The sequence below is a fragment of the Vombatus ursinus genome, unplaced genomic scaffold (assembly GCF_900497805.2).
Source record: "Vombatus ursinus unplaced genomic scaffold, bare-nosed wombat genome assembly UNPS02009132.1, whole genome shotgun sequence".
In the NCBI taxonomy this organism is placed as follows: domain Eukaryota; kingdom Metazoa; phylum Chordata; class Mammalia; order Diprotodontia; family Vombatidae; genus Vombatus; species Vombatus ursinus.
The window spans coordinates 14,181,081-14,206,611 of NW_020948910.1; the positions used below are offsets into that span (position 1 = coordinate 14,181,081).

Below are 25,531 nucleotides of genomic sequence, written 5' to 3' on the forward strand. Positions count from 1 at the left end.
TCTTGCTAAGTAAAGATTGAGCAAATATATCATAGCAGTTATTGATGAAGATGATGATGATGATGATGATAATGATATCATTATTAAAATGTCACAAACTTTAGTTGACCCAGGCCTACTGTTGCTGATCATGACAGAATCTATTTTTTTCCCTCATGTGAGGCCAGGGGCAAAAATGACTTAGGAGTATGTGATATATAAAGTACAAACTAGCCCTATGATGAGGGTTAGGAGACTATGCAGATGATAGATTTTTATTCACCCGGAGGTATGTAAGTAATTTTAAAAAGAAATATAGAAAAGAAGACTTGTTAATTGAATTATAACATTGCTATTTTAAATATTAACCATGGTAAAAACTATAAAAATTAACCTTTTGAACTTGAATTATATAAAACAATTACTTCTTAGAGTAGTTAAGTAAACTATTGAAATACATACATATAGTTAAATAATGTGTGTATATGTAAATATGTATATAAATATATAGGTTTCAATCTCTGTCCTCATCAATATAGATAAATGATACATATTCAGTGCTTCCATATCTTCTTATCATCTTGGGAAAGTAATTTAACCTCTCTGGTCTCAGTTTCCTCGTTTGTGAAATGAAGAAGTTAAACTAGACAACTTTTAAGGTCTTTTACAGCTCTAAATCCAAGGTCCTGTGATCCTGAATCATTTTTGTCCCTTCTGTCCTATAAATTCTTCTTAGGAGATCTACATAATGTGCAGAAGATCTTCCTCATAGTATTTTAATGTTCCCTGGTTAAAGCACTCAAACTATCCATCTATTAACCTTTACTCTCCCTGCATGATTGGTTCCCCTCTCTTATCTAATCATACATTTCCTGTATATCATTTATACTACTTGTGCATGCATCACCATTGGTAATATGCTGCAGATGCAGACATTACAAGGAAGAATTCAGAAAGAAAATTAATATAAAGGATGTCATTCAAGAAATATATGAGTGAGAAAACTAAAAAAGCTATCAGTCTGGATATATCAAGAAAAAGCAAGGAACCAACATTTGGGGCATGAATATCCTTCCAGAGACCCTACATATCTGTGAATTAGGGAACACCATCTTGTCCAAAGAATCAAAATTGTGGAAACCCAAGTTCAGTGGAAAGATATGTAATGTCTCCTCTCCTGACTTTTTTTCTGACTCTCCAGACTTCTCCACCTGCATCCCAGCAGCCTTTGCACCCTGGAGATACCTTTACCCCTGTGGCTGGCCCCTCTTCCCATTGACAAGTTCTTGCCTAGAACCTCCATTAGAGAAAGTTCCTGGGCCAGCCATAGCTCACTTTTCTCCCCTCATTCCAGACTCTCAGGACTTCTCCCCTAAGACCCCAGGACCTTCTCACCCTGTAGATAACTCTACCACTGTGACCAGCCCCTTCCTCTGGTTGGTAAGTTGCTGCTTCCTGGGACTTCTGTTTGAGTGAATGCCTGAGCCAGCCATGGCTCATAGTTTCTCAGCTCCATTCCTTCCTTTCTGGAGGAGGAGAAGGCAGGCAACCTTCTATTCCTTCCCCAATTTTTTAGCTTTCCTATATGTGTGGTCATTTCTCATTAAAATATGAGCTTTTAGAGGTTTGGGACTCATTCTTTTTGCGTACAGTTATTTTACCAGTGCTTAGTACAGTTCCTGACATGTAGAAAGTGCTTAATAAATGCTTGTTGACTGACGGAATGTGGTGAGTGTAAGACACAGCACTGAAAATACAACTAGAAAAGCAGGACAGCCTCTTTTTTTGTAAGCAAATACTAAAATTTGATGTTTATCTCTATTGAATTTCACATTATTAAATTTATCTGAATACTTTAGCTTGTTAAAATCTATTTGAATCCTAATTTAGTCATCTAGTGTGTCATCTGCAAATTTTTGTGTTTGTTTGTTTTTGTTGCTAGGCAGTGGGGTTAAGTGACTTGCCCAGGGTTACACAGCTAGTAAGTGTTATGTGTCTGACATTTTAACTCAGGTCCTCCTGACTCCAGGACCAGTGCTTTATCCACTGTGCCACCCAGCTGCCCCATGTCATGTGCAAATTTTTTGAACCTGTCATCTATGCTTTTATTCAAGTCATTGATCAAAATGTTAAACAGCTTACGTCCAACCACAGATCACTGGGATACTCCACTGGGGACCTTCTGCCATGTTAACATTGAATGTCTCCAGTGTTCTACATGGGGAAGTAGAAATGAACTAGCCCAAGTGTATACATAATGTGATGACATAGACAGGTAGGTAGATAGATAGATAAATCCACGCTGCAGATAGATATCTATCTATATACACACATACCATTCTGATGGTGATAAAATTTTGAGCATGCTAATGGATTGATTCTCAAGCTATTCTACTAGGATTTTTTTTTATAGGAGGAAGACAGAATACAGCAGTTTCTGAGGTATTAAAATTAATATCACACAGTGGTCAATAGGAAAGGAACAAGGAAGTTATGAGCAGGCTGCAACATATAACCAATGAGGATCTTCAGGGAAGAATAGAAATAAATAATGTCATCAAGGAATTGTATAATGGGTGGAGAAGATAGCTTGGCCTCATGGAGAGAGTGAGAGAAGACAGGTGAGAATCCAGATTGTTCCACTAGTGATTTCACAGTGTTGGAGGGGAAGCAAGACAGAGTGGCATAGCAGATAGGGAACTGGAATTAGAATCAGGAAGACCTGGGTTCAAATCCTTAGTTTAAGCATTGTGATCCTGGGGAAGTCATTATCACCGTCCCATAGTTTACTCATCTATAAAATTAGATGGTTGGGTTTGATGACCTCTCTCTACTGCATTCTAACTCTAAATCTATGATCCTGTGATCCTGAGCATATTGAATTAGCCCCCTCTCATGAATTGGTCCTATGGTACAGGCAGACAGAGAGGAGATGTGATCTACCTTTTTGCAACATCAAACTCAAATAGATGATAGTGTCAGTGCATTTGAGCATCTGAGCTTCATATCTACACATATAATTGAGGGCAATTAAGATATGAGAAGGGAACAGAAAGGCTTTTTAAAATGCAAATGATATTATACAGCAGACCATATCTTTATCACCTCTTTCCATAGAAGAATGTAAGCTCCATAAGACCAGTAATTCTTTTTTCTTTTATCTTTTTACCCTCAACAACCAGTCAGATAAATGCCTGCTTCATGCATGGAAGACTCTTAAATGCTTTTGAATTGAATTGAAATTACAGTCACATAATTGACGGAAAGGCACAGATGATACGATTCCATTAGGTTTATTGTTTATTAATTACAAAAAAGCTTATGATTAAGTCAAGAGAAATGCTGCTTTAAAGGCTCTTTTTCGATAAGATGTTGTTAGCTATGCACATGTCAGAATGATAGACAATCCCTGGAAGGATATAAAAACAAAGATAAATTTGTTCACAACTCTAATTATTAGCATCTCTCAAAGCATGATATCTGTCAGAGGTGGTATGTGCTCACTGAAGTTGTTTGCCACTATTATAGAGCGACTCCAGGGATGAGATTAAGTGGAAGAAGGATTTTTTGTAGATGGTAAGGACCTCCAGATGTTTCTGTTAACCAGATAACAGTGTACTGATTTCATCGAATTTTAGAATATCGTGAAGCCCCTCAAATTAGAGCAGTCTATGATTACTCAGAGAGTTTGCCCTTGCAAGGAAAATCAAGGTGATGAAGACTATCTTTTGGCTAAACTATAGTATATATTTAGATGGACAAAACATATAGCTCATCCTTATGTGAATACACGGTATCTCCAAAATCTTAGTGTTTTAGCTTAAAGTTGCACTAAGACTTTAGGGATATCCTGTCTCTTGAACAGGAAATACACATGGATAGTGACTTTACTCTGTATTTTGATATATCACTATCAAAAGCTAGAAGAAATTGATAAACAGAAGGAACAGATTAGAAAATCCAGTATTAAGATGAAAGGAACATAATAGACCAGTGTTTGAGAAATTAAGTATGAAAAACAGTGAAGGATTTTAATATTCAATAATAACTGCAAAAAATTAGATAATGTTATGACAAAAAATAGAATGAAATCCACATCTGATAAGCTATATCATAATGACTTTCAACTAAGTCAATAATCTGAATTTATAAAACCATAGATGAAATTTATAATGGAAATGAATTGAAAATGAAATGTTATAGATAGAGCTGCAGAGGAGAGTAAAATTCTTAGCTATTCCAAAAAGGAACAATTACAGGAGGAAAAAATAGACATGAGAGGCAGTAATATTTTGGCCCTTATTCACAAAAGCAGGTAGTAATGACAGCAGTGACACTTTTCCTTGAGGCAGCAGTTTGACAGTACCAGAACCACTGGACATTGGAGAGGGCAGTGGCATCTCAGCCTGCAGGCAGTATTGGAGTGGCAGGTGTTAAATTGGGAAACAGTTTAAGATGTTAAAATTCAGTGCTGGCAGGCCAGTTGAGAATAGGAACACTATAAAACCAATAATGGATTTGTGAATTAGTATAATGTTTTTAGAAAGAATTCTGATATTATACAGTAAGAATTTTATGGCTTTTCCATGAGTGAATACTACTACTAGTACTAAGGATATTATTGATGGAAACAAAAATAAATTATCACTACAAAAATATTCATAGCATCATAGTAAACAAATGGCAACAACCTGTGGTTCTAAATTTGGTGAATACTGAAAAGACTGTAGTTTGTGAACATATTATCATATTATTGTCACATAAGAAATGTCATATATAAAGGCTAAAAATAATGAGATGACTTATATGTAGTGATGTGGAGTGAAAAAAAATGCATAACCAAAGCAATAATACCTGTTAACTTGAACTATGTAAATAATAATAATGATGATGATTACAACAAATTCTACAATAAAATATACAAGGAAAAAAGTTTGCTGAGGAGGACATAGAATCTAAGTGAACAATTTTAATGAATACAGACATTTTAAAATTTTTATACAGATTTCTTTGTTTATGTAATTTTAATGGCTAATAGATTTAAATTTTAAGAAAAAGGAAAAACAGTATCGTCTTCATCTCCACTCCACCCCAAACACACACATTTACACCCACTTACAATCTGAATGATTATATAACACATTTGTGGAAGAATAGAAACTCCAACTGAAAGTCTTGCTTGAGTAGTTGACCATCACAAAGAATTAACTACCCTTCCTTTTTACTTAAATTTTCTTCCTAAAATAAATATTTACCCCATCATCAGTGTATAAATTTCCACTAGTACTTTGGTCCCTAAATAAGTGGATGTATGCTTTCATGAATATGGGTTTTTCTTCTAATGGTATGAATCATTGCCTATCCCTGTGGATCTTCTCAGCCCTTGCAACTTTAGTCTGTGTCTTCGTGATCTATGTCCTTCATAAAGAATCTACCATACCCCAAACATGCTGTGGTTTTCATTTTTTAAAATAAATTTTATTCATATCTTTTTTTAGAGTGCCTAAATTTTTCTCCATATCCTTCTACCTCTCTCCAGAGAGGCATATTTTATAAAAAAAAAAAAAAAAAGAATTAAGAAAAGAAAAAAAGAAGAAAAAAAAAAGCAGCAAGACTTAGCTGTCTGTCTATCATGACAATATATGCAATGTTCCTCCCACTCATACAACTTTGCAAAGGAGATAGGGTGAGGTTCTCTTCCTTGGGGCCAAGTTTGTTCTTCATAATTTCATATCTTTTGTTTTTTGCTGTTTTGTGGTAGTTTTTTTTTCTTTTTAAAAGAAATTCCATTATTTATTTGCTTAGGAGTTTTTTGGTTTTGACATTCATTTTTTTTTATTTTAATTTCCAAATTCTCTACCTCCCTCCAACCTCTTCCCCACCCATTGAGAAGGCAAGTAATATGTTGTCAGTTATATATGTTAAGTCATGCAAAGCGTATTTCCATATGAGCCATGTTGCAAAAAAAAAAGAAAAATGAAGAAAATGAAAAAAGTACGCTTCAGTCTACACTCAGAGCACAGACTTTCCATCTCATTCTATGTGACTGATTCATCTGCTTTTCCAGGCATATATCTCTTCCTTATCTTTTATTCTACTTCTTATGAACTATTTTTCATTGGTAATAGATACTGTACTTATGATCACCATGAAGCTTTTCCTTAGCCTTTGAGTAATCTGTAATTTTAATTCTTTGGAACTTTTGGTGCTCCATGATTCACAGCCATGTTTAGCTCTCTCTAAGTCTCTGAAAGAATATCAGTGTTAAAACAATGGTGCTTTGTTTCAGGAAAAAGCACTGTACATTTCTGAATGGAGCTGCTAGGTGGTACAGTGGATTGAGTGCCAGGCCCTCAGTCAGGCAGACCACCTGAGTTTGGTTCCAGCCTTAGATACTTACTAGCTAGGGAAGTCACTTAACCCCATTTGACTCAGTTTCCTCATCTGTAAAATGAGCTGAAGAAAATCTTTGTCAAGAAAACCCCAAAAGGGGTCACGAAGAGTCAGCCATGACTGAAAATGACTAAACAAAAACAACAAACATTTGTGAACAGCTTTTCAGCCCGCTCTGTTTTTTAGATCTGAACCCAGTTCATCTGGTCTCATCTACTGTATATCTCCACAGTACATGCAGTGGTGGATTAGTTTTATGGGATATGCAGTCACTTGCATATCACAGTCTGAACAATAAGTATTCTTCATGCACTTGATTTTTTTTTTCCTTGTGCATAGTTTTTGAGTGATTGTAGGTTTAATTTAGGGAGCTTTTTCATGTTATGTAATTTGATGTAATCAACAAGTGTCATCCACAAAATGGAACACCTGGAGGACCTCACCATCTGTCAGGAATCCCTCTTCTATTTGGAGGTCATTGATAAGAAGACTATCCCAATAAACAACAAAATATTTATATCAACACTTTTTGTGATAATAAAGAATTGGAAGCAAAGTAGATTTACATTAATTGGGGAATGGTTAAACAAATTGAATGTAATAGAATATTATTATGCTTTAAGAGGCAGCTACTATGATGAATATAGAAAAGCATGGAAAGATTTGCATCATCTGATACACGTGTTATTTTATATCCTTTGCATTTATAATTGTCCTATACATTTTTTTTTTACTTAAAAAAGAGATAAGACCTTCCTTAAGGTCCAAATTTCTCAAAATTAGGCTAGGTTTAAGGTTTCTGAATTGTTAAATTCATCAATATAAGTTGAATGATCAGTGGCTACCAGCACTGATAAATTTTTCTCCTATAGAATACAAAGTGCATACGGTTTTTTTCATGGTTTATTGTGTCAGAATATGTGATTATTAGCTTTTATTCAGTCTAGCTTTTTGACTCAGTTGTTTGTGGAGTAGCAATTTTGACTTTCATATTGATGGAATACTACCATGGCGACTCCTTTCCCCTCTAAAATACTCCACAGTGCGACATCTGAAAGGGAAGGTATCAGAAGAAAGAGCACGAATGTTTTGTGGATATTATGGTATGAAAGCAGGACAGTTTTTGTAGGAAAGGAGTGAGGAAAGGAGTTTTTATCCACTACTGAACTGTCACAGTCACTCAAGACCTTTTAACCTGCTTATCACAGACCAACAGGATATAGAATATTGACAACGGGAAGGAAGATAAATGAAAAAGAGAAGACTGTGTTCTGACTTGGGTAGCAGATGTTCAGGAAACTTGTCCCCAGTAGCAATGATTGTTGTAATGATTATGGCTCCAAGATTGCCAAATCTACTTAAATATATGACAAGAATGAAGCAAGAGGCAAGGAAAAGTTGTAGCTTCTGTAGCATATCAAATCCTAACTATTTTTAGTCATCTTTATGCCAATTTTAGCTGTTTATTTCCAAGATCATTTGTCAGACATCCAAATAGATTGCATGTCTTTAAAAGACTTTTAATTTTAAGATACTTCTTTCTTTTTTAAAAAATAGGCAATCTTCTAGTAATCCTTCATGAGTACCTAGGGCATAAAATTTTCTCCTCAGGCAGTGTAGTAACCAGCACTGTGCAAATGATGCAGTTATATTTCATAAAGGTTGGATATTGGGAGTACCACAAAATGTCAAAACTGCAAGAGATTTTAGGAATTATGTAGTCCAACTCTTTCATTTTACAATTTAGTAAACTGAGGCTCAAAAGGGTTGTGACTTTCCCAGTGTTACATAGCTAGTGTCAGAGCTAAGACTTGAACCCAGTTCTTCTGACTCCCAATGTATTGCTGCTTAATATTTGTAGCAAAAGTCACATTGCTTTATTTCCAGGATTAGACTTTTCATATCTCCCATGAAGTATCAGGCCAGATGTCTGAAACCTGGAGAAAGAGCCCACTGAGGGTATAAGTTTCCCCCTTTTTCTCTCATTCTTCCCTCTCTAGCCTCAGGAGAAAAAGGTTCTTCCCTCCTTTCTAAAGATAATCCTTCTTTTATCTCATTCCACTATACTTCCCCTGATTCCCACAATTATATCCACCCTCTGTTATCTTTACTCTTTCTAACTGCCTAGATTTCTTCCCCTCTACTTTGAAACATGAACAGATTTAAGAAAACAGAAAAACTATCAACTTCACATATCCTTGCTATACCTTCTAAGTGGTGTTGAATCTTATTGTCCAAACGTTGTCAAACACAATCAAACATATGGCCTTATATTGCTACTTCTATTTGTTATACATCCATGTGTTCCCTTCTTAATCCCCTATGTGATTTTTATCACCACTGTTATACTGAAACTTCTTTCTGGAAGATTATCAGTGATCTCCCTTCTTGCAAACATACAGGCATTTTCTCAGTCCTCATGTTCTCTGTCCTGATAGTGATGATTCCTACTTTTCCTTTGGTTCTGTCTTGATTTTCCAGTTCTTTCTTCCTCTATGTTTTTTTTTTCTTTTTGCCCTTGAATATATTACCCCTTCTGTACCTACAGATGTCCATCAAGACCTTGTCCTTGACGCTTTCTCATGTCTTCAACAATCTTTGTGCAAGATTTTCCTCTGTAGCCCATTTTCCAGTTTCATATTTTTAGCTATCTGAAGAGTATTTCCGCATGTATTTTGTCATTATCTAAAACTGAAATTATCCAGAATTGAACCGAAAAATGTAATGACCTAGCCCAATTAATTGGCTCTGCCTTATTTTGTTATTGGTGGCGCCGGTTCAATTCTACTACATTCAAGGTCCTATTCTTAGTGCTGGGGAGACAAAACAGATCCTGTTCCCAAAGAACTTGCTTTCTAAAAGTAGGAGGAATATAATATGTATACAGAACAAATATAGTCCAAGAAAAATTGTTGAGAGAGCAATAACAAGTACAGAGAAGACCTACCCTGCCTTAGTGCTATTATCACGTGACTCTAGATGATATTTGGCTCCTATCAACTGATTTTTCCTCAAATTATGGCCAAAAACATTCCCAGCTTCCCTCATCCCCATGATGCAGAATCTGTGTATCTTGAGGCAAAAATTCTTTCCTATTCATATCTCTGATATGAGATATCCCATGCTATCCTCTCAGTCCACTTAAGCCTTGCCCATTTTTATACCCCATATTTCCCTCACTCCTCTTTGCACTGTACCCTCTGTAACTCACATCGTACTCTCTAGAATCCCTGCATTATTTTTCAAAACAAGTTCCCCTTTGTCTCTTCAAACTGTGTTGTTCCCCTGTCCTTACAGTAATGGAAATCTGAGTCTCCTCAAAAGACTTTGCATCCCTGTCCATACTGGGTAAGAAGGAGTATTGGGTGCTCCTTTCTTCATGCCTCCAAAAACGCTGGGCCATGAGGAGGAAGAGACGCTGTCTTGGTCCTCACTATGAATTCCAGACTTCCTTTTCACCATCAATCAGAAACTTCTTAGGTTCACTACATTCATGTTTATCTCACAGTCCAAAAGGTCAAATAGAAATGGATCCCTGTGGGCTACATATTGACTTAAAAATGGCAAGTTAAGATTTCCAACGTTGTACAGTATTTGTATTTATTTTGTTTAACATTTCCCTATTACATTTTAATCTGGCTTGGGCCACACTTAGGAGTTTTGCAGACCTTAGGAGCTTGGCACCTCTGATCTAGCCCACCTCTTTGTCATAATAATTTGCCAACATCCAGGTCGTTCTTTTCCCTTTCTCAAGCTACTTAGTCTTTGACTCATAGTAATCCACATCACTCTAAGCTTTGTCCTTGTACTTAAGGACTTCTATAAGATAGACCAATTTCTCCTCAAACATCTTGATTTCCCAGTTTATCAAACATTTAAAATCCAGTGACTTTCATCTTGACTTTTCCTGAGCCACACAATAGTCTTATATTTAATCTGATATCATCTGTAATATTTATCTTCATGATCCAGAAATCTGAAATTCCCCTCGCCTTCTACTCAACTTTAACCCATTCTTCATTCTCACCATGATTTCCATTGCCTCTACCCTTTGATGTTCTCCTAATCCATCAACCATTCTACCTTCCCTTCTCTTACTTCACAATCTTGACTCCATTGTTGATTTTATCCTCATTTCCTTTCACCAGTCACCAGTCACACCAGTCACATTTTAACAAATCTCAACCCTGGCTCACTCCCACCAACTGTCTTCTCTGCTCCTGTAACTTATGAAAATCATACAACTACGCCAGCTGTATTCACTTCAAAATTTTATCGCACCTGTCAATTCAGCCCCCATTGCTGCTTTAAAATCCTTTTATTCATCCCTGTTTTTTTTTATCATACTCTATACAGTTACTCTTCCAAACCTTTTTCCTCTTACCTCATACCATCTATACTACTTCCTTTCCCCACCCTCTCATTAGAGAACGTCAATTCCTACTTTATTGAAAAAACATAGGCATTCATTGCATGCTGTCTCTTTTCCCCATTATTACAAAAGGCAGTGAACTGAAGAGATCTAGCACAAAGGTGAGTTTATAATTAGTAGAGCAATAAAAAAGTACAGTAAGTACTTTTATAAATATAGCAATAAATAAATTTTATTATAAATAAATATATACTTTTAAAATAAATAAATGAATTTTTATTTTAAAGATAGAGCAATAAAAAGAGTACAGTGTAGGAGTGCAGCAGAGGAAGATAGAGGCTGAGGGAGGATAGGACTGGGGTGGATAGGCATGTGGGTGCAGGTAGGATTTTACCACAGCAGATTTTGATTCCGTATCATGAGGACAAAAGCATGCACCTACTCATGCCTCCTGAGTGATAGGAAATTGCCAGTTGCAAAGAGCCAATCACCCTTGCAAGTCCTACAAAGACTCCTTTGGGCCTGGATTACTGCAACAGCCTTCTTGTTAATCCCTCTCTGGTCTCTTTCTGCTATACATTAGACCCACAATTCCCAAATCTGTACAGTAGCAGTGAGCCATGACCCCAGAAGGACACTATAGGATATTTTTAAGGAAGGGAAATATTTTTTTTTGAGGGAAACACAATGATACTTGACATCTGTCAGATTATGAGTGAACTGCTAGCTTGAGGTACTTTTGTTTCAACCTTAGAATGTGCTCTTTTCCTTTTGATGATGTTCTCAAAATGTTTGAGATCCGTTTCTGTTTACTTATACTTTTTGGATATGCCAGTAACTTCACGTACTTTGTGACGTCATATCGTTGCAATGCTGAGTTTTCTGCAGTTGCTGTGATAAAAAGCAAGTATCATGTGAAAAGCAAATATCATCAAGTATAATGTGGAATAGGAAATGAGAATGTCAGTATTCAGTCTGTTTCCAAGGTTTGAGAAGTTGTGCAGTGCCCAATAGATGCATGTGACCCATTAATAAGTAACTGTGATTGTTAAAGAATGAAATAAAAATATCATTTTTCTTTCACCTTATGTGTATTATTTTTTCAAAAAGCTAAGTTGTTAGGACACAAATACTTATTAAGTCATTTGGACCTAGTTACTTAATAAACAGAATGCTTAGGTATTTGTGTGTGTGTGTGGTCGCAAGGGCACTGTGAAAAATTAGACACAAAAGTGCCAAGAAATGAATCAAGGAAGTTTGGCAGCCAGTCCCTGCGTGATATTGCTAGAGTTATCCTCTGTTCCAAGAATGTGGTTCATTTTCCTGTTGTCTTCTGCATATAAGTCCAGTTTTGTTTGTTTGTTTGTCTTCTGCCTGGATTTCAAAACCTCTCTTAAGGTGGCCCTGTACTATGTACCTAACTTTCAGTACAATAAGATCGTAGAGCTGGCACGGATCTTACAGGTCATCCAGTCTAATGCCCTCACTTTATGAACAAGGAAACAGAGTCTGAGAAAGCTGAAATGAATGATTCAGGATCACACAGCAAGTGGCAGAAATATGGCATCTGACTCCAAGTACAATGCTTTTGTCAATATACCGTAATGCTCCAGTGATTAAGAATATTAGTTTTTCAATTATCTTCCTTCCCCCTATATGAATGGAAAAGAGCAAAGGTTCCATTTTAAGTCCAGAATAACAATCTCAGAACTTCCACAATCCTTGTACATAATTCAGTCAGGTCAGTCTCTTCTTTGCCCTCTCCAAAGGCTGTGCTCAACCTTATCTGAAGGGTAACAGAAGGAATTAGTTCCTATTTTTCTACTTTCTGAAATGCTCCTATTCTTCTCTGCCCACGTATCCTACTCTTTTCTCACTAGCCATTTCCTGTCTCTTGGGAAACTTCCTAGGAACTATGTAGTTTAACACTTAATTCTTCTCCAGTTGTTTTACATATGTTACTTTCTCTCTCCAGCTCTATATTTTAGACTTCAGGCTGTGTGTGTGTGTGTGTGTGTGTGTGTGTGTGTGTGTGTGTGTGTGTTTAGAAAAGATTCTCGAGGCACTAGCATCAGCGATGATCAGGAAAGGCCTTCATAAGAAGCTGGGATTTGACCTAATGAAATTCTAAAGGATTCTAAGAGGTAGAGGTGAGAAGGGAAGGAATTCCAGGCCTAGGAGACAGCTAAGACTTGGAGATGGTGGGTGGAGTGCTCAGGGTGAAGAAAAGCAAGTATTCCAGTCTGGCTGTATGTGGAGGGGAGAAGACTTGAAAGGTAGGAGTGGTTTATAAAGAACTTGCCAAAGTCATTTTAAATTATTCATTAAAAAAGCACCATTTTGTCACTTTTCAACGTTGAGTTGTCTCATAATAATCAATTTATAGCCACCTATGACAACACAAAGTAACTACATCTTCATGAAATGTAAATCATGTCAGGCCAATTAATTTCCCTTCTGTGATAGTGACAGATCACATAGGCAATGATAGAGTTTATCTTGATTTTATTAAAGTTTTTTCCAAGATACACAGTACTCTGATCAGCTAGAGGAATATGGTCTTAACTGTAACACTGATAGGTAGATTAATCTGAATGGGACCAGAGAGAGAGAGCAAATTGAATAGTGTCCCTTTGGAATGTTCTTCAATATTAATTGGGTGAGAGATTGCAGGATTATTAAGTAAGTTTATTGCTGAAAGAAAATAATAAAAATGAGAATGACTGAACATTTGGGAATTGTTTCTCATATAAAACAGGATGAAATTCTTCTTGTATCTGTCACAATAGTCTTAGGAGTACACTATAACAATAGCAATAAACATTTATTTATATATAAAAAACTTTCCTCAAAAGAACTCCCTGAATAGACCCAAACAACTTGTCTAAGTTCACACACCTACATTCAGAGGCCAGTTTAGAACTTGAGGTAGTCTCCCTGGGCCAGTCTCTATTACTTTTGCCACACCTTCCTGCCAACTTTGTGCACCCTTATTACACAATGAAATGGAACATAAGATAAAACTGAACAACAAATTCAGGCCAATGGTGAAGAAAGCCAGTCTGAATTAGTGAAAAGACAGAATAATTTTTAGCCTGTCAAGTAAATTTATGTAAATAGGTAACAGAGGTAACCTGCTTCCCAAACTGTTTCCAGTAGAAGTCCATTAGTGGATAGCTGAAATTTATTAGTAATTGGTCAGATCTAGTAGACTTTTTGGTTGATTGTCTTGTTCCATGCCTTCCTGCATTTTAGTGCCAGATTCAGTTTCCTAAAGCAACATTTCTATTACATTACTGCTGAGGAAAAGAACCTTCAGTGGATTTGTATTGTTCAGACCCAGACTCTTCAGTCTGACATTCAGATTTCCACTTCCAGTAGCCATTGGACCATACGTTTCCTTTTCTCAGTGCTCCTTTACATGACCAAACCCTCTGATCTGGAGAATCGGATCTCCTCAAACTCTTTGTTCATTCTACTTCTCTGCCTTTATGTCATTTATTTCACACGGAATGATCTTCCCATTCCAGTTTTATTTTATACTTCATTTAATGAGTTCAGAGCTGATCGCCTCCAAAATTTTTTTATGACTAACACCATTGCACAGTGACCCTTCCCTTATTTAAATGTGTCACTACTTATGCATGGCATTTGTACCCTTAAGATCTCTTGCAGCTCTGCAAAGGTTCAGTCATTCCTCTTGAATGATAATTTCACACTTCTAACTGCCACCTTGACTTCTCTGTGTGGATGTTTAATCTGCATCTGATTCTTAGCATATTAAAGCTGCAGTCATTATGTTCCCTGGTAAATGTCCCCATCTCCCAAACTTCCTGTTTCTGTGCTACCACTGTCTTCTCAGTAACCCAGGTTTAGAATCTCAGAATCATTCTAGACACTTCCCTTTCCCTCATCTTCCCTATCCAATGACTTGCTAAGTCCTGTTGTGTCTATTATCACTTGTCTTACTGCCTTCTCTTTTTTATAAAACCTTCATCATGTTTTGCCTGGACTATTATAATAGTAGTTTTCTAATTGATCACTTTGTCTGCCTTACCTCCCTAATGCTAATATATCATCAACCTAGCTTTCAAAACAATGTTTCTAAAATATAGGGCGGATAGTGTTACTCCCCTGCTCAAAAGTCATCAGTGGCTCCCTGTTGCCTCTAGGATAAAACAGATTCCTTATGTTGCCATTAAAGAGCCCTCTCCTCTCCTTTTTTCTCCTCCCCTCTCCTCCCTTCTCCTCTTCTTTGCTTTCCTCTAGTCAGCAGGCAGAGATGAGAAGAGAGAGCATTCTGGGTATGAGGAGGAAGAAGTGAACAAGGGTGGCGTCAGAGATGGCAAGTCATGTGGGAAGAACAGCGAGGAGGCCAGTGTTACTGGATCATAGAGTGTGTGGAGGGGAGGAAAATATGAGACTGGGAAGGTAAGAAGGGGTCAGTTTATGAAGGCCTTTAAAAGCCAAGCAGAGGTATAGATTTGACTGATGAGGGACAACCTGCTGGGTAGAGCTCTGGACTTGGAGTCAGGAGGACCTGGGTTCAAATCCCATTTCACACCCTTCCTTGCTGTGTGACCTAGCAATTCTTTTAACTTCTCTGAACCTCAGTTTTCTCATCTTTAAGATGAGGGGGTTGGACTAGAGAGCCTTAAAGGTCCCTTCCAGCTACAAATCTATGATCCTATGACCAGCAATAGAAATGTTTAGAAACAAAATAATAAACCAACTAAACTCAATACACCAAAGCAAAGAATCTAATAAGTGCCTTCCTTTCATCACAGTTACTTTGTGATTATGCCCAAATATAAACTGACATTATTTGAGATATTTTTATTGTTGTGATTAATATGAGTAATGAGGGATCCTTATTATAGTAATATGGTAATTTGTTGGATTCCCCTGTACCAAACAAACAAAAAACCTTATTTGAGGACGTGGACAAATGTTTTACAGGATGGTGGTCTGCGTCATAGGCGGGAATGTCTCTTACAGCTTCACTCTTGACTCTGGACTTTTTCACCTCCATTGGAGATGCCTCTGCGGTCAGCTTCTCTAATTGCTGCGTCCATACCCAGGACTACCACTTCATGAACTGCTTTGGCCATCCATTCTCTTTTCTGTTCTCACTCCACACCTGATACATCCAATCTTTCCCCTGGCACCTCCCCGCCCCCAACTCCCTTTTATATTTTATTTTCCCCCATTAAAATGTAAGATAGTTGAGTCTAAAGAATGTATCTTTTTTTCTTCTTGTATTCCCAGCACTTAACACAGTTCTGGAATATAATAAGCATTTAATACTTTATCAATCTAACTCCAGATTGATAAAATCACAGATTCATTTGCCTAATTATAGGATTAACAATACATTTGTTTAAGATTTTATACTTAACAAAGTTCACTTGATCCTTACAAAATATTCCTGTGAGGTATTCAGGGTGAGCATGATTATTCCTATGTTACAGATATGAAAACAGTCTCTAAGAGGTCAAATTAGTTGACATTGGTCACTGGGCTAGTAAGTCGTAGAGTTAGAACTATCCCCAATCCAGGTCTTCTGATTCCTAGTTGAGTATTCTTTCCCATCTGTGTTTCACATTAAAGTGTTATTTCTGTTAGTACCCAAAATAGAATGCTACAAGAAAAAATTTAGAATAGTGAATTTTTAAGCATGTAGTGCCACCAGGTTTTAAGGGATAATTTACGAAACATTTTAGAGTGTCCTTTGAATACTTGACTTTGGGGATAATTTTAAAAGCATTTTGAGATGTTCTTGAAATACAAACTTTTAAAAACATCCCTAACTCAGGTAAAACTAAAGTACAAACCAAAATCATCTAAACCTAATTTGACTTGCAAGCATGTATGGAAATTAGGATTATATGTCTTTCAAAAGGTTATAAAACTTATATAACCAGTAAAAAGGAAAAGTATTGTTGTTAGCTTGTCTCATCTTGATTTAGGCCATTTTATTTAGTCACATGGAGAATGCCTTTTTTTAAACATGAAAATGAGCTCTCTCAGAGAAGGAATATTTGCATATTTTGCATGGAACTGCTCTGCTCTTAAGGAAAGGCCAAAGCAGCTTTGTTCTAAACTAGCCAGAGTTTGTGGGTGGGTTCTTTTTATTTTCTTTGTTTTATGAAATCCATAAAGTTTTGATACTCTTAGTTTTACTCAACAGGGGAGCTGTAGCAAACGGCCTTTGACAGACTGTGGTTTCTGCATGAAGCAAGCAGAGAAGTGTGTTGGGAAAAGTGGGTAGATTGGTGTAGGCTATCTTAGCCAACCTTGCTGTTGTTAAATTATTTAGCAATTCCTTTCCACAGCATCTATTTCAAAAATAGATATTGCTTCACTCTATTTAATGAGCATTATTATTTTTCTTCTGCCACATGGAATCATGAAAATGTATAAGTAGGCTTTTTTGTCCTTCCATCCTTCTCATTTGAAGCTTCTGTAATAAATAACCCTAATTCTGCACCTGAGAGATTGAATTATCTACTCTTTTATCATGGTACTTGTTACTTTATACGCATTTAAATGGGCTTTTAAGTAACATGTCAATAAAGAACAGAAGTATAAAAATGCCTAGAAAGAACATGTAATTGCAGTGTTTATTTTCCAAATAACAGCAGTTGATTGAAAAAGAATGGTAATCTTTCTGCTTCTATAGAGAAGTATAAGTATCTTCTGGTTCACAGTTTTTTAGTAGGTTTTTTAATGTGGGTAATTTTCTGAAGGGGAAGACTGAAAAGCAGACTTTTTATTTCCCCCAGTGTACACCTGTTCTTTTGCACTTGATTTCAAAACACAATGTTTGACATGTAGGATGAAAAGTTTTCAGGAATACAGAAGTAAAACTGAAAAGTGAGTCTAAAAAGAGAAGTGAATTAAATAATTAAATAGTAAATGTGCCATTTTCATTGTAGTTACTGCATTTAAATTCATTCCTTCTACTAAAAAAAAAAATCTAACAAGTTAGCTGTCATCTAGCCAGATAGTCCTCTTTACCCTTCTGCTCCAGGTTGACTCAAGTTTTTGAAATGTGGGTTTGAAAGAAGTAATGATTCAATTATATTTATTTACATAATTCTAATTTTTAAAATGTCATGTTTCTACATGGAAACTTTAGAACTTATTATTCTCATAAGATTGGAATGCTATCTAATTCATATCTAGTTTTGAAGAATATGAGAAAACTTTCTAATAATGATTTTTTTTTAATGTTTTCTTCCTTTAGTTGTACTTTAAATGAGACACCAATATATCCACATATGACTGTAGGTGGTAACAGGTTTAGGTTTTAGGTTTTTTTGTTTGTTTTTAGAAATGATCATGCAAAAAATAAGAAATTTTTAAAAATCAAAAGTGCAAAAAATTCATGTTCATGAAGACGTTTCCCAGAGTTTTATGTTTTTAAAGTTTGTCATTTACTAATTTGTTTAAAGTAAGGACTTTGAAAGTAAAGTATGTATATGATAACTTAGCTAAAGGGCATATCGCAACCATCATATGTACATCAACAAAGGAATGTTTTAAAAGATATTTGCCTTTCATTGAAGTTCATAATATCTAGGACCCTCAGGGATCGTATGGTCTGTCCTTTCCTTTTAAAGAGTAGGAAATTGAGGCAGAGCACTCAAGGATCACACATAACACATATCAGAGCTGGGATTCCTGATTGTCTCTTCTGACTCCAAATCCAGCATTCTTTCCATTATGCTATACTGCTTATTTGTTTGTTTTTTTAATAAGTGATTGAAAATTTTTCATACTAGTTAACATGTAAAGGAAGGACTATTTTGACAATTCTTTGTTTATGAGTGACATTAAGGAATGAATGTAATCTAAAAATAGTAAAAAAATTAAGTAGATCCATTTTAAAATAGATTAAATAGATCTATAAACTAATGAAGTAAATAATGAATTATTTGATAACTTATGAACACTTAACAGAGTGGATCATCCCTTAAGGGAAAAGAAAAGCATTCTGTAGTATACACTTAAAAATAAATCAATCATTATTAATGAATTGTTTTAATTTTTCTACAAATAGGCAGTATTGATTTTTTTACATCTTTTTCAGTTTTAAATACTTATAGTAGTTTTTGCAGGCTAAAACATCATATTTCCTTATGAAAACTTAAAAGTGTTGTACTATTTCATGTTATTTTTAATGATCTGTTGAGGAAGGAGTTTTGTTAAGTATCACTATGTTGTCAAAGAATATATGTAATAACCAAGGTTATAGGGTATTATCTATTAGGTATTTACTACATAGTCTCTAACATGAGTCTCCGTTATTTTGGTAAAATCTTTCATAAATGTTAGTTTGAATTCTTATTTTGCTAAATGGTAGATGTATTAATTCTCTACATTGCAAACACTTATTTTATTTTTTATTCATATTGATCCAACTTACAATTAACCATTTTACTTTAACCCTGGAGTTAGCAAGATTCCTGTCTCTGTGATGAACAGTCTTTGTTTTAATAATAAGTGAGGCTTTACTGTGGTTTGATTATATTTCCACCACTGCTCTTTACCCACCTTAGTAAAGTGGTGTGCGAGCACACACACGTATGTGTATATATATGTAGATGGATATATAGATAGATCATTCTATTGCAAGCCATTAGTTGTTCATAATTTTCAACTCCTAAAACTCTCAAATACATACATATTCAAAGAGCATTGAATCAAAGAGATTTGATTGATCATTTGAGCTAGTAGCACCTGTCTGACCTTCCTCGAGTCCTAGTCTGTGTGTCGTACAGTAACTAAATATTTCGCATCCAGTTTTTGCATCAGTAACCCAGGAAATTACACTTAGTTTCTGATTTGCCTTTCCTATTACAGGCCAGCTCAAATCTCTTGCTTCCTGCTCCATCATTGTTCTCACCACACTCTAAGTTCAGACTGTCAAATACGATGGGCACTCATCTGATTCCTCAGCATCCTTTTACTACTCAGAGTGGTAAGCCTTTTTCTTATTTTGGTCATTTCTTTTAGTGTTCAGATAGTTTATCAGCTAGTGGTGAATATTTTCACTTATCCTCACTAAAAGAAAAAGACTTATTTCACAGTACCATAGTGATGAAGTTTTAGTTACTACTTTAGTTGATAAAATAAGAGTAGATCTCTGAATTCTAATGTCTTTTTTCCCTTTCATTTGAAATTATTGTTATTTTAACTACAAATTCTAGGTAAATTTACCCTCTGGTACTCTAAAAATTGTTTTAGTTTGTATAATATTTTGATAGAAGCAAAACACAAATTATGGATACATGTAAACTTCATCTATTTGAACAACAATTATTTAACTACATTGCATGCTTAAAAAAAAAAGAAAACACAATTTTGCAGAAATAGGATAAAATCTATACAAGTGTGTCCAGATTGAAATATATTGACAACTTAGCAAAATATGCAAAAAAAAAGCTAGTTAAGAAAGTCTAATCAGTCATTAAGTTGAGAAATATATCTTTCAAATTATTTTTATGTTGGAAGAAGGCTCTCAAAAAAAAGGCAAGGAAAAAGGCATCAGGGTAGAATATTTGTTTTCAGTATTGTGATTTGACTTACTTTCTGTGTCTTATCTTTTATGATTGTATAGCACTATCTTCTTCTCCTTTGTTAAATGGACCTTTTCAGAGAGACCCTTTCAAAACCTAGATCAATAACATCTGGGAATAATCAGGAAATTAGTTTAGTTTTTTGACACCTTTTTGACAACTAGTAAATGGTAAAGAAAAAACAGCATCCCTTGTGTAATGTAATTTTCCTTACTTAGTCATGAAAGTATTGCCTTGATAGGAATGTTTTTCTACTGTTGAAGAAAAATGTAGTTTCTATAAATTCAGACTGCACTGGTTTGATTAGTTTTATAGGATATCTACCTATGTATCTAAAATTAAGTGTTTATTTAAATTCTCATACTGTATCTACTTACAGTTTTCATATGCCAAAAATTTATAATAAGTTTATATTTTATTCTGTAGCATGGGGGTACCAGTGCAAGGTTCTGAGGATTGGGCACCTGTCACCTAGTAGGCACTTAATAAATGTATATTGATTTGATTGGGTCATGTTCAAAGTATATTTTACGAAGACTAACTGTCAGCAGTGTATAGTATTCTATTAAAGAGAGTGGAAGCTTAAAACACTTAGAAAGGTCATGTAGCAGTTCAAGTATAAGGTAATTAGGTCCTGGAATAGGGTAGTGGTGGTAGAAATTTAAAAAAAATATATTGTGTGCTAGAAAAGATCCAAAATAAGAATCAATAGAATTTGATCATTTATTGAATATAGGGGAGTATTAGGGGTGAAGGATGATGGGCAGGAGACAGAATGGTTCAATGGAAAGACCACCAACTCTGGATCCAGAAGACCTAGGTTCAAATCCCACCTTTGGTACCTACTACCTATATGACTGTCATCAAATTACTTAACTTTCCTGGGCTTCAGTTTCATTTGTAAGATGAGGGAGTTGGATTAGATGCCCTCCAAGGTCCCTTTTAGTTCTAAATCAATGATATTTTGATTCTAAGGTTTCAATCTTGATTGAAAAAAAAAAAGTACTTTGACAGAAATAGAAGATTCTGGAGGAGAGCTCATAGCCAGGTTCCCAGAGGTCTTATTTTCAAAACTGTAAGCCATTTTGAATCCCAACTTTTAAGTGTTAACAAAAATGTTAAATGTACCTAAATTTATGGTTTTGACTAGTATCAAATATTTATACTCATGTGATATGTACTATTTGTTTGCACTTTTAATTGGAGTAAAAAATAATATGAAGCCTAATAATTGTCCAGTAGTTGTTAGTTGAAATTCAGTCCCAGGGTTTTATTTATCAAGAAATAATCAAATGTGATAATATTTGTAAAGCCCTAAGTATAGTGCCTGACACATAGTAGTTGCTTAATAGATTCTTATTCCTTTCCCCATTTCCTTAGTTATATGAGCACATAACCCTAAGAGTAAATAGTATTGATAAATCTCAAATGTGATGCATTTTCTTGATCATTTCTTTAAATATATCAATAGAGCAACCAAAAAAAATCAAGTTCTGGAAAGTTACTATAAAAAGATTATAGGATTCATATCTATTTCATCTTCTGTGATCTTCCCTATCTCTTTGTTAGTTGACAAGATATAGTTGTGAATGGTACCTGATTTCATTTTCTTTTGTTGATAGAACTGTGTTCTAGCCATTCTTGAAAGCGTTTTGGATTATTCACGAAAGCAATGTGACCAAAATGTCTGTATACTTTAATTCAGAGATGTAGCACTGCTTAGGTATATACCCCAAGGATCCCAAAATAGAAACAGAGGTTCCATATTGTCAAAATGTTCAACATATTACTTATTTGTTCAGAAAAACTAGGAACAAAATAGGTGTCCATTGATTGGAGAATGAACTAAACAAATTGTGGTAAATGAACATTATTTATGTGATACTACTCTGCTATAAAAAAAATTTACAAACTCATACAGAGTGGCTCAAACCAAATCTGGAAAAAACATACATGACTACAAAAATGTAAATAGAACAACAAAAAGAGGGACTGAATGCTATGTAATTTTAGTGATCAGGCTTGGCTCTTAAGAAGATTTAATAAAGTATACCTCACTTCCTTCATTGCCAAAGTGTGGGAATATGGGGATGGATATTGCAAATACTGTCCTGTAATTGTTGTGTTGGTTAGCTTTTCTGAAAAGATGGTTTTTTTTTTCTCTTTCTTTATTTTTGGGTTGAATCATCCACAAACTTGGTAAAAAAAAACAACAACATACAAATAGGACTTTGGTGTCAAGAACTCTTACCTTTGACAACTACATTAGAGAGGTTAGTGAATGGCTTAGAAAGTACCATGGGAATAGCTGTTGTTGACTTTGTGAAGCGGATATATCATCACCAAAGCCTTTGTTATTCTTTGTATCTGAAGATTTAGCCAGCTGAACTCCAATCCTAAATCACAAGACTTCCTCTGAGACACATAAAGCAGAGAGGGACACATACACGAGGAGATCCGTCAGTAAGGAGGGTCCCACCAAAGCTTCCCTCCTCTTTCCTTTGGCCTTCTTCCTTCGCACTCAGAGCTATGGCATTGCAGCATGGACTATCGCAGATACTCGTCCGAAGATGGAAACCACCCACCCCCTCCTTCCATAGGTTTCATAAAATCAACCTTAAAGTTAGAGAGTATTTGGGTCAGCCTTAGAGTCGGAGAGGATCCGATGCCCTCATTAGAAACAGCCTTAGACTTTCTGCCCCACAGATCAACTTTCTCTCTGTGTGATTGTATTCTTTGTAGCTGCCTCCGTACTAATACTGGCAGATTGTTGAAAGAGGCTTAAGGGAGTAAGAATTGTGCAATTCTTAGACCAACTCTAAACTTGATTTTAACTCTTAGTTCTTTTAATATGGAATATTTGTATAATGACCAATGAAAAAAAGCCTTTTAGAATGCAGTTATCTGCACATCGTGATGAAATACTGGAGAGAGACTTGAGTCAGTAAGCAATCATTTATTAAAGGACCTACTCTGTGCCAGGTTTTATGCTAGTACTGGGTATAAGCTAATTTTTATCAAGGTTCTTAAAAAATTCTTCTACATCTGGTGACTGTGTTTCTTTTCCTCTTTTTTCCCTTTTATTCTTATTCCATTAATACATATTTATGAAATAAAATAAACATTTCTATAACATAGTATAATAAAAAGATGATTGTACGTGAAACTGCAGATCTGTTATGCACAACTTGCTATTCCTTTCAAATATGCAACAAAATTTCTTTTTTTTTTTCCTTTTTCTACTCTCTTCTCACCCCATCCTAGAGAAGGCTACCATTAGCCTCTCACCTTTAAACCCTCCACAATCTAGCCTCTGGACTTATCATTTGAACCCACTGAACTAAAACCTCAAAGGTCCTGTTGGTCTCCTATTCACCAAAACTAATGGCTTTTTCTGAGAAAATCATCAACCTCTTGACCTTTTGGTAGCATTTGATAACACTGACCACTCTCTCCTCCTGGAGACTCTGTTGTCAGTTTTCAGGACACTTTTCCCTCTTTTTTCTCCACTTGCCTTCTTGTGCTTTCCTTTGGAGTCTGCATTCTCACTTGGGGAATTTCATGAGCTCCCATAGATTCAATTATCATCTCTAAAATTTCCATCCTAGGGCAATACTGTCCGAATTACTGACTGCCATTCAATTTTAACATTTTGTGAAGATGAGAAAATAGACTCGTGGGACTATAGTTACTGATTACTTCTTGATTGCCTTTAAAAAATAGTACTATTATTGTTTCCATTCTTTTAGAATCTTCTCTCCTATACCTTTTAGGTTCCTTTTATACATTGTCTTCCTCTACTAGAATGTGAGTTCCTTGAGGGCAGGTACTTTCTGTGTTGCTTATATTTGTCAAGTCAACAAATGTTTATTGAGAAGCTTACTGTATTCCATGCACTTCTGCTGAATAGTGGGAATACATATACAAAGGCAAGTAGTACCTGCTCTCAAGGGAGCTTACAGTCTAATGGAAGAGGACAGCACATAAAAGGAACCTGAAAAGATATATGGAGGAGGTTAGGGGATGGGGTTCCTGCTGGGGGACAAGGGGTAAGGAGAAGGAAATACCCAGGATGGGACATTGTAAAGAAGTCTAGGAAAGTCAGGAATACCTCTAGGAAGAGGACTGAAGATGTGACTGACCTGGGCCTCTTCCTTCGAATACAGATTATAGGAGGAACCAGCCAATCAGAGGGAGAGGTCACAGCAGTGGGAGGGGAAGGGGTATTTGCAATGTGTGAAATTCATGGTTGGACTGAGCTTCCAGGTTGAAATAATTTTTTCTGTAGGTTGTTTTATCTTCCTCCACTGGAAGACTTCTTCAGCAGGCTTTGTCCTGATGTAAAGAAGCTGGAGAACTCTTCTAAAGGTTTGTTGGTGTTCCAGCAAGGGCACCTCTGTTGTGAGAGAGGCATTTACCATCTTTGCCCCTTCCAGTAAAGTGTTTTTGGCTAAAGAGTCCGGCACTGATGGAGAGCTTCTTGAGGTGCTTCTGCAATGTCAGGATTCATAGGATATGGGTCTTTTGAGGTTTAAAGAGCTAAGTGATCTCCACATGCCAACAGAGGGAGGTGAAGCAGAGCAACTTTTAAATTATCCTTGCAGAGACTGTGTTCTATATAAAAGCGGAAAGGTGGAAAAATAAAGAAGACTGCACAGAAGAGAAGGAAAATATTCCTTGAACTGGTATCGGGTTTTTCTCCTGTTTGAGATAAATAGAGGTACAAGGTAGCAGTGAAAATAAAGAAACCCCAGTGTGCTGTTTGATGCAAGACACATTTTCCAACATAGGAAGCTTTGTGATCTCCAGTGGAGTGAGGCTACTCATCAGAACCGAATTTGTATTCCCAGTGCTTAGCACCATGCCAGGCACATAGTAAACCCTTAATAAAGAGCTTTATTTCTATCTTCAATTCTCAGTAAATGATCAATCTGGCAGTCACCCAAAAATCTCTCTGCAGATTCTTTTTCTTCTCTGTGACTTTTCACTGTTTTGTGACATAATATAACTCACAATCTTCTTTCATTCACCTTTCATGATGTTTTGCAAATAGGTTTGTGCTCTAAAGTACTGTTGCCCCTAGCTACTATGTCTCTCACCTCAGCAGGGAGATCCAGTTTTTCTAGCCTGAATGGTCTCTTTACAACTTCTGACTCAGACACACACACACACACACACACACACACACACACACACACACACA

The 25,531-nt window shown here is 35.8% G+C and overlaps 1 protein-coding gene across 6 annotated transcripts in view; it reads left to right on the forward strand.

The window, feature by feature from the left end:
• The window catches only part of AHI1 (Abelson helper integration site 1), a 250,985-nt gene that overhangs the window by 96,310 nt on the left and 129,144 nt on the right, over positions 1-25,531 (forward strand). For all 6 annotated transcript variants that reach the window (XM_027850706.1, XM_027850707.1, XM_027850708.1 and 3 more), the window contains exon 19: positions 19,613-19,730. In XM_027850706.1, the coding sequence (XP_027706507.1) occupies positions 19,613-19,730 (118 nt within the window). The remainder of the gene's footprint in view (positions 1-19,612; positions 19,731-25,531) is intronic.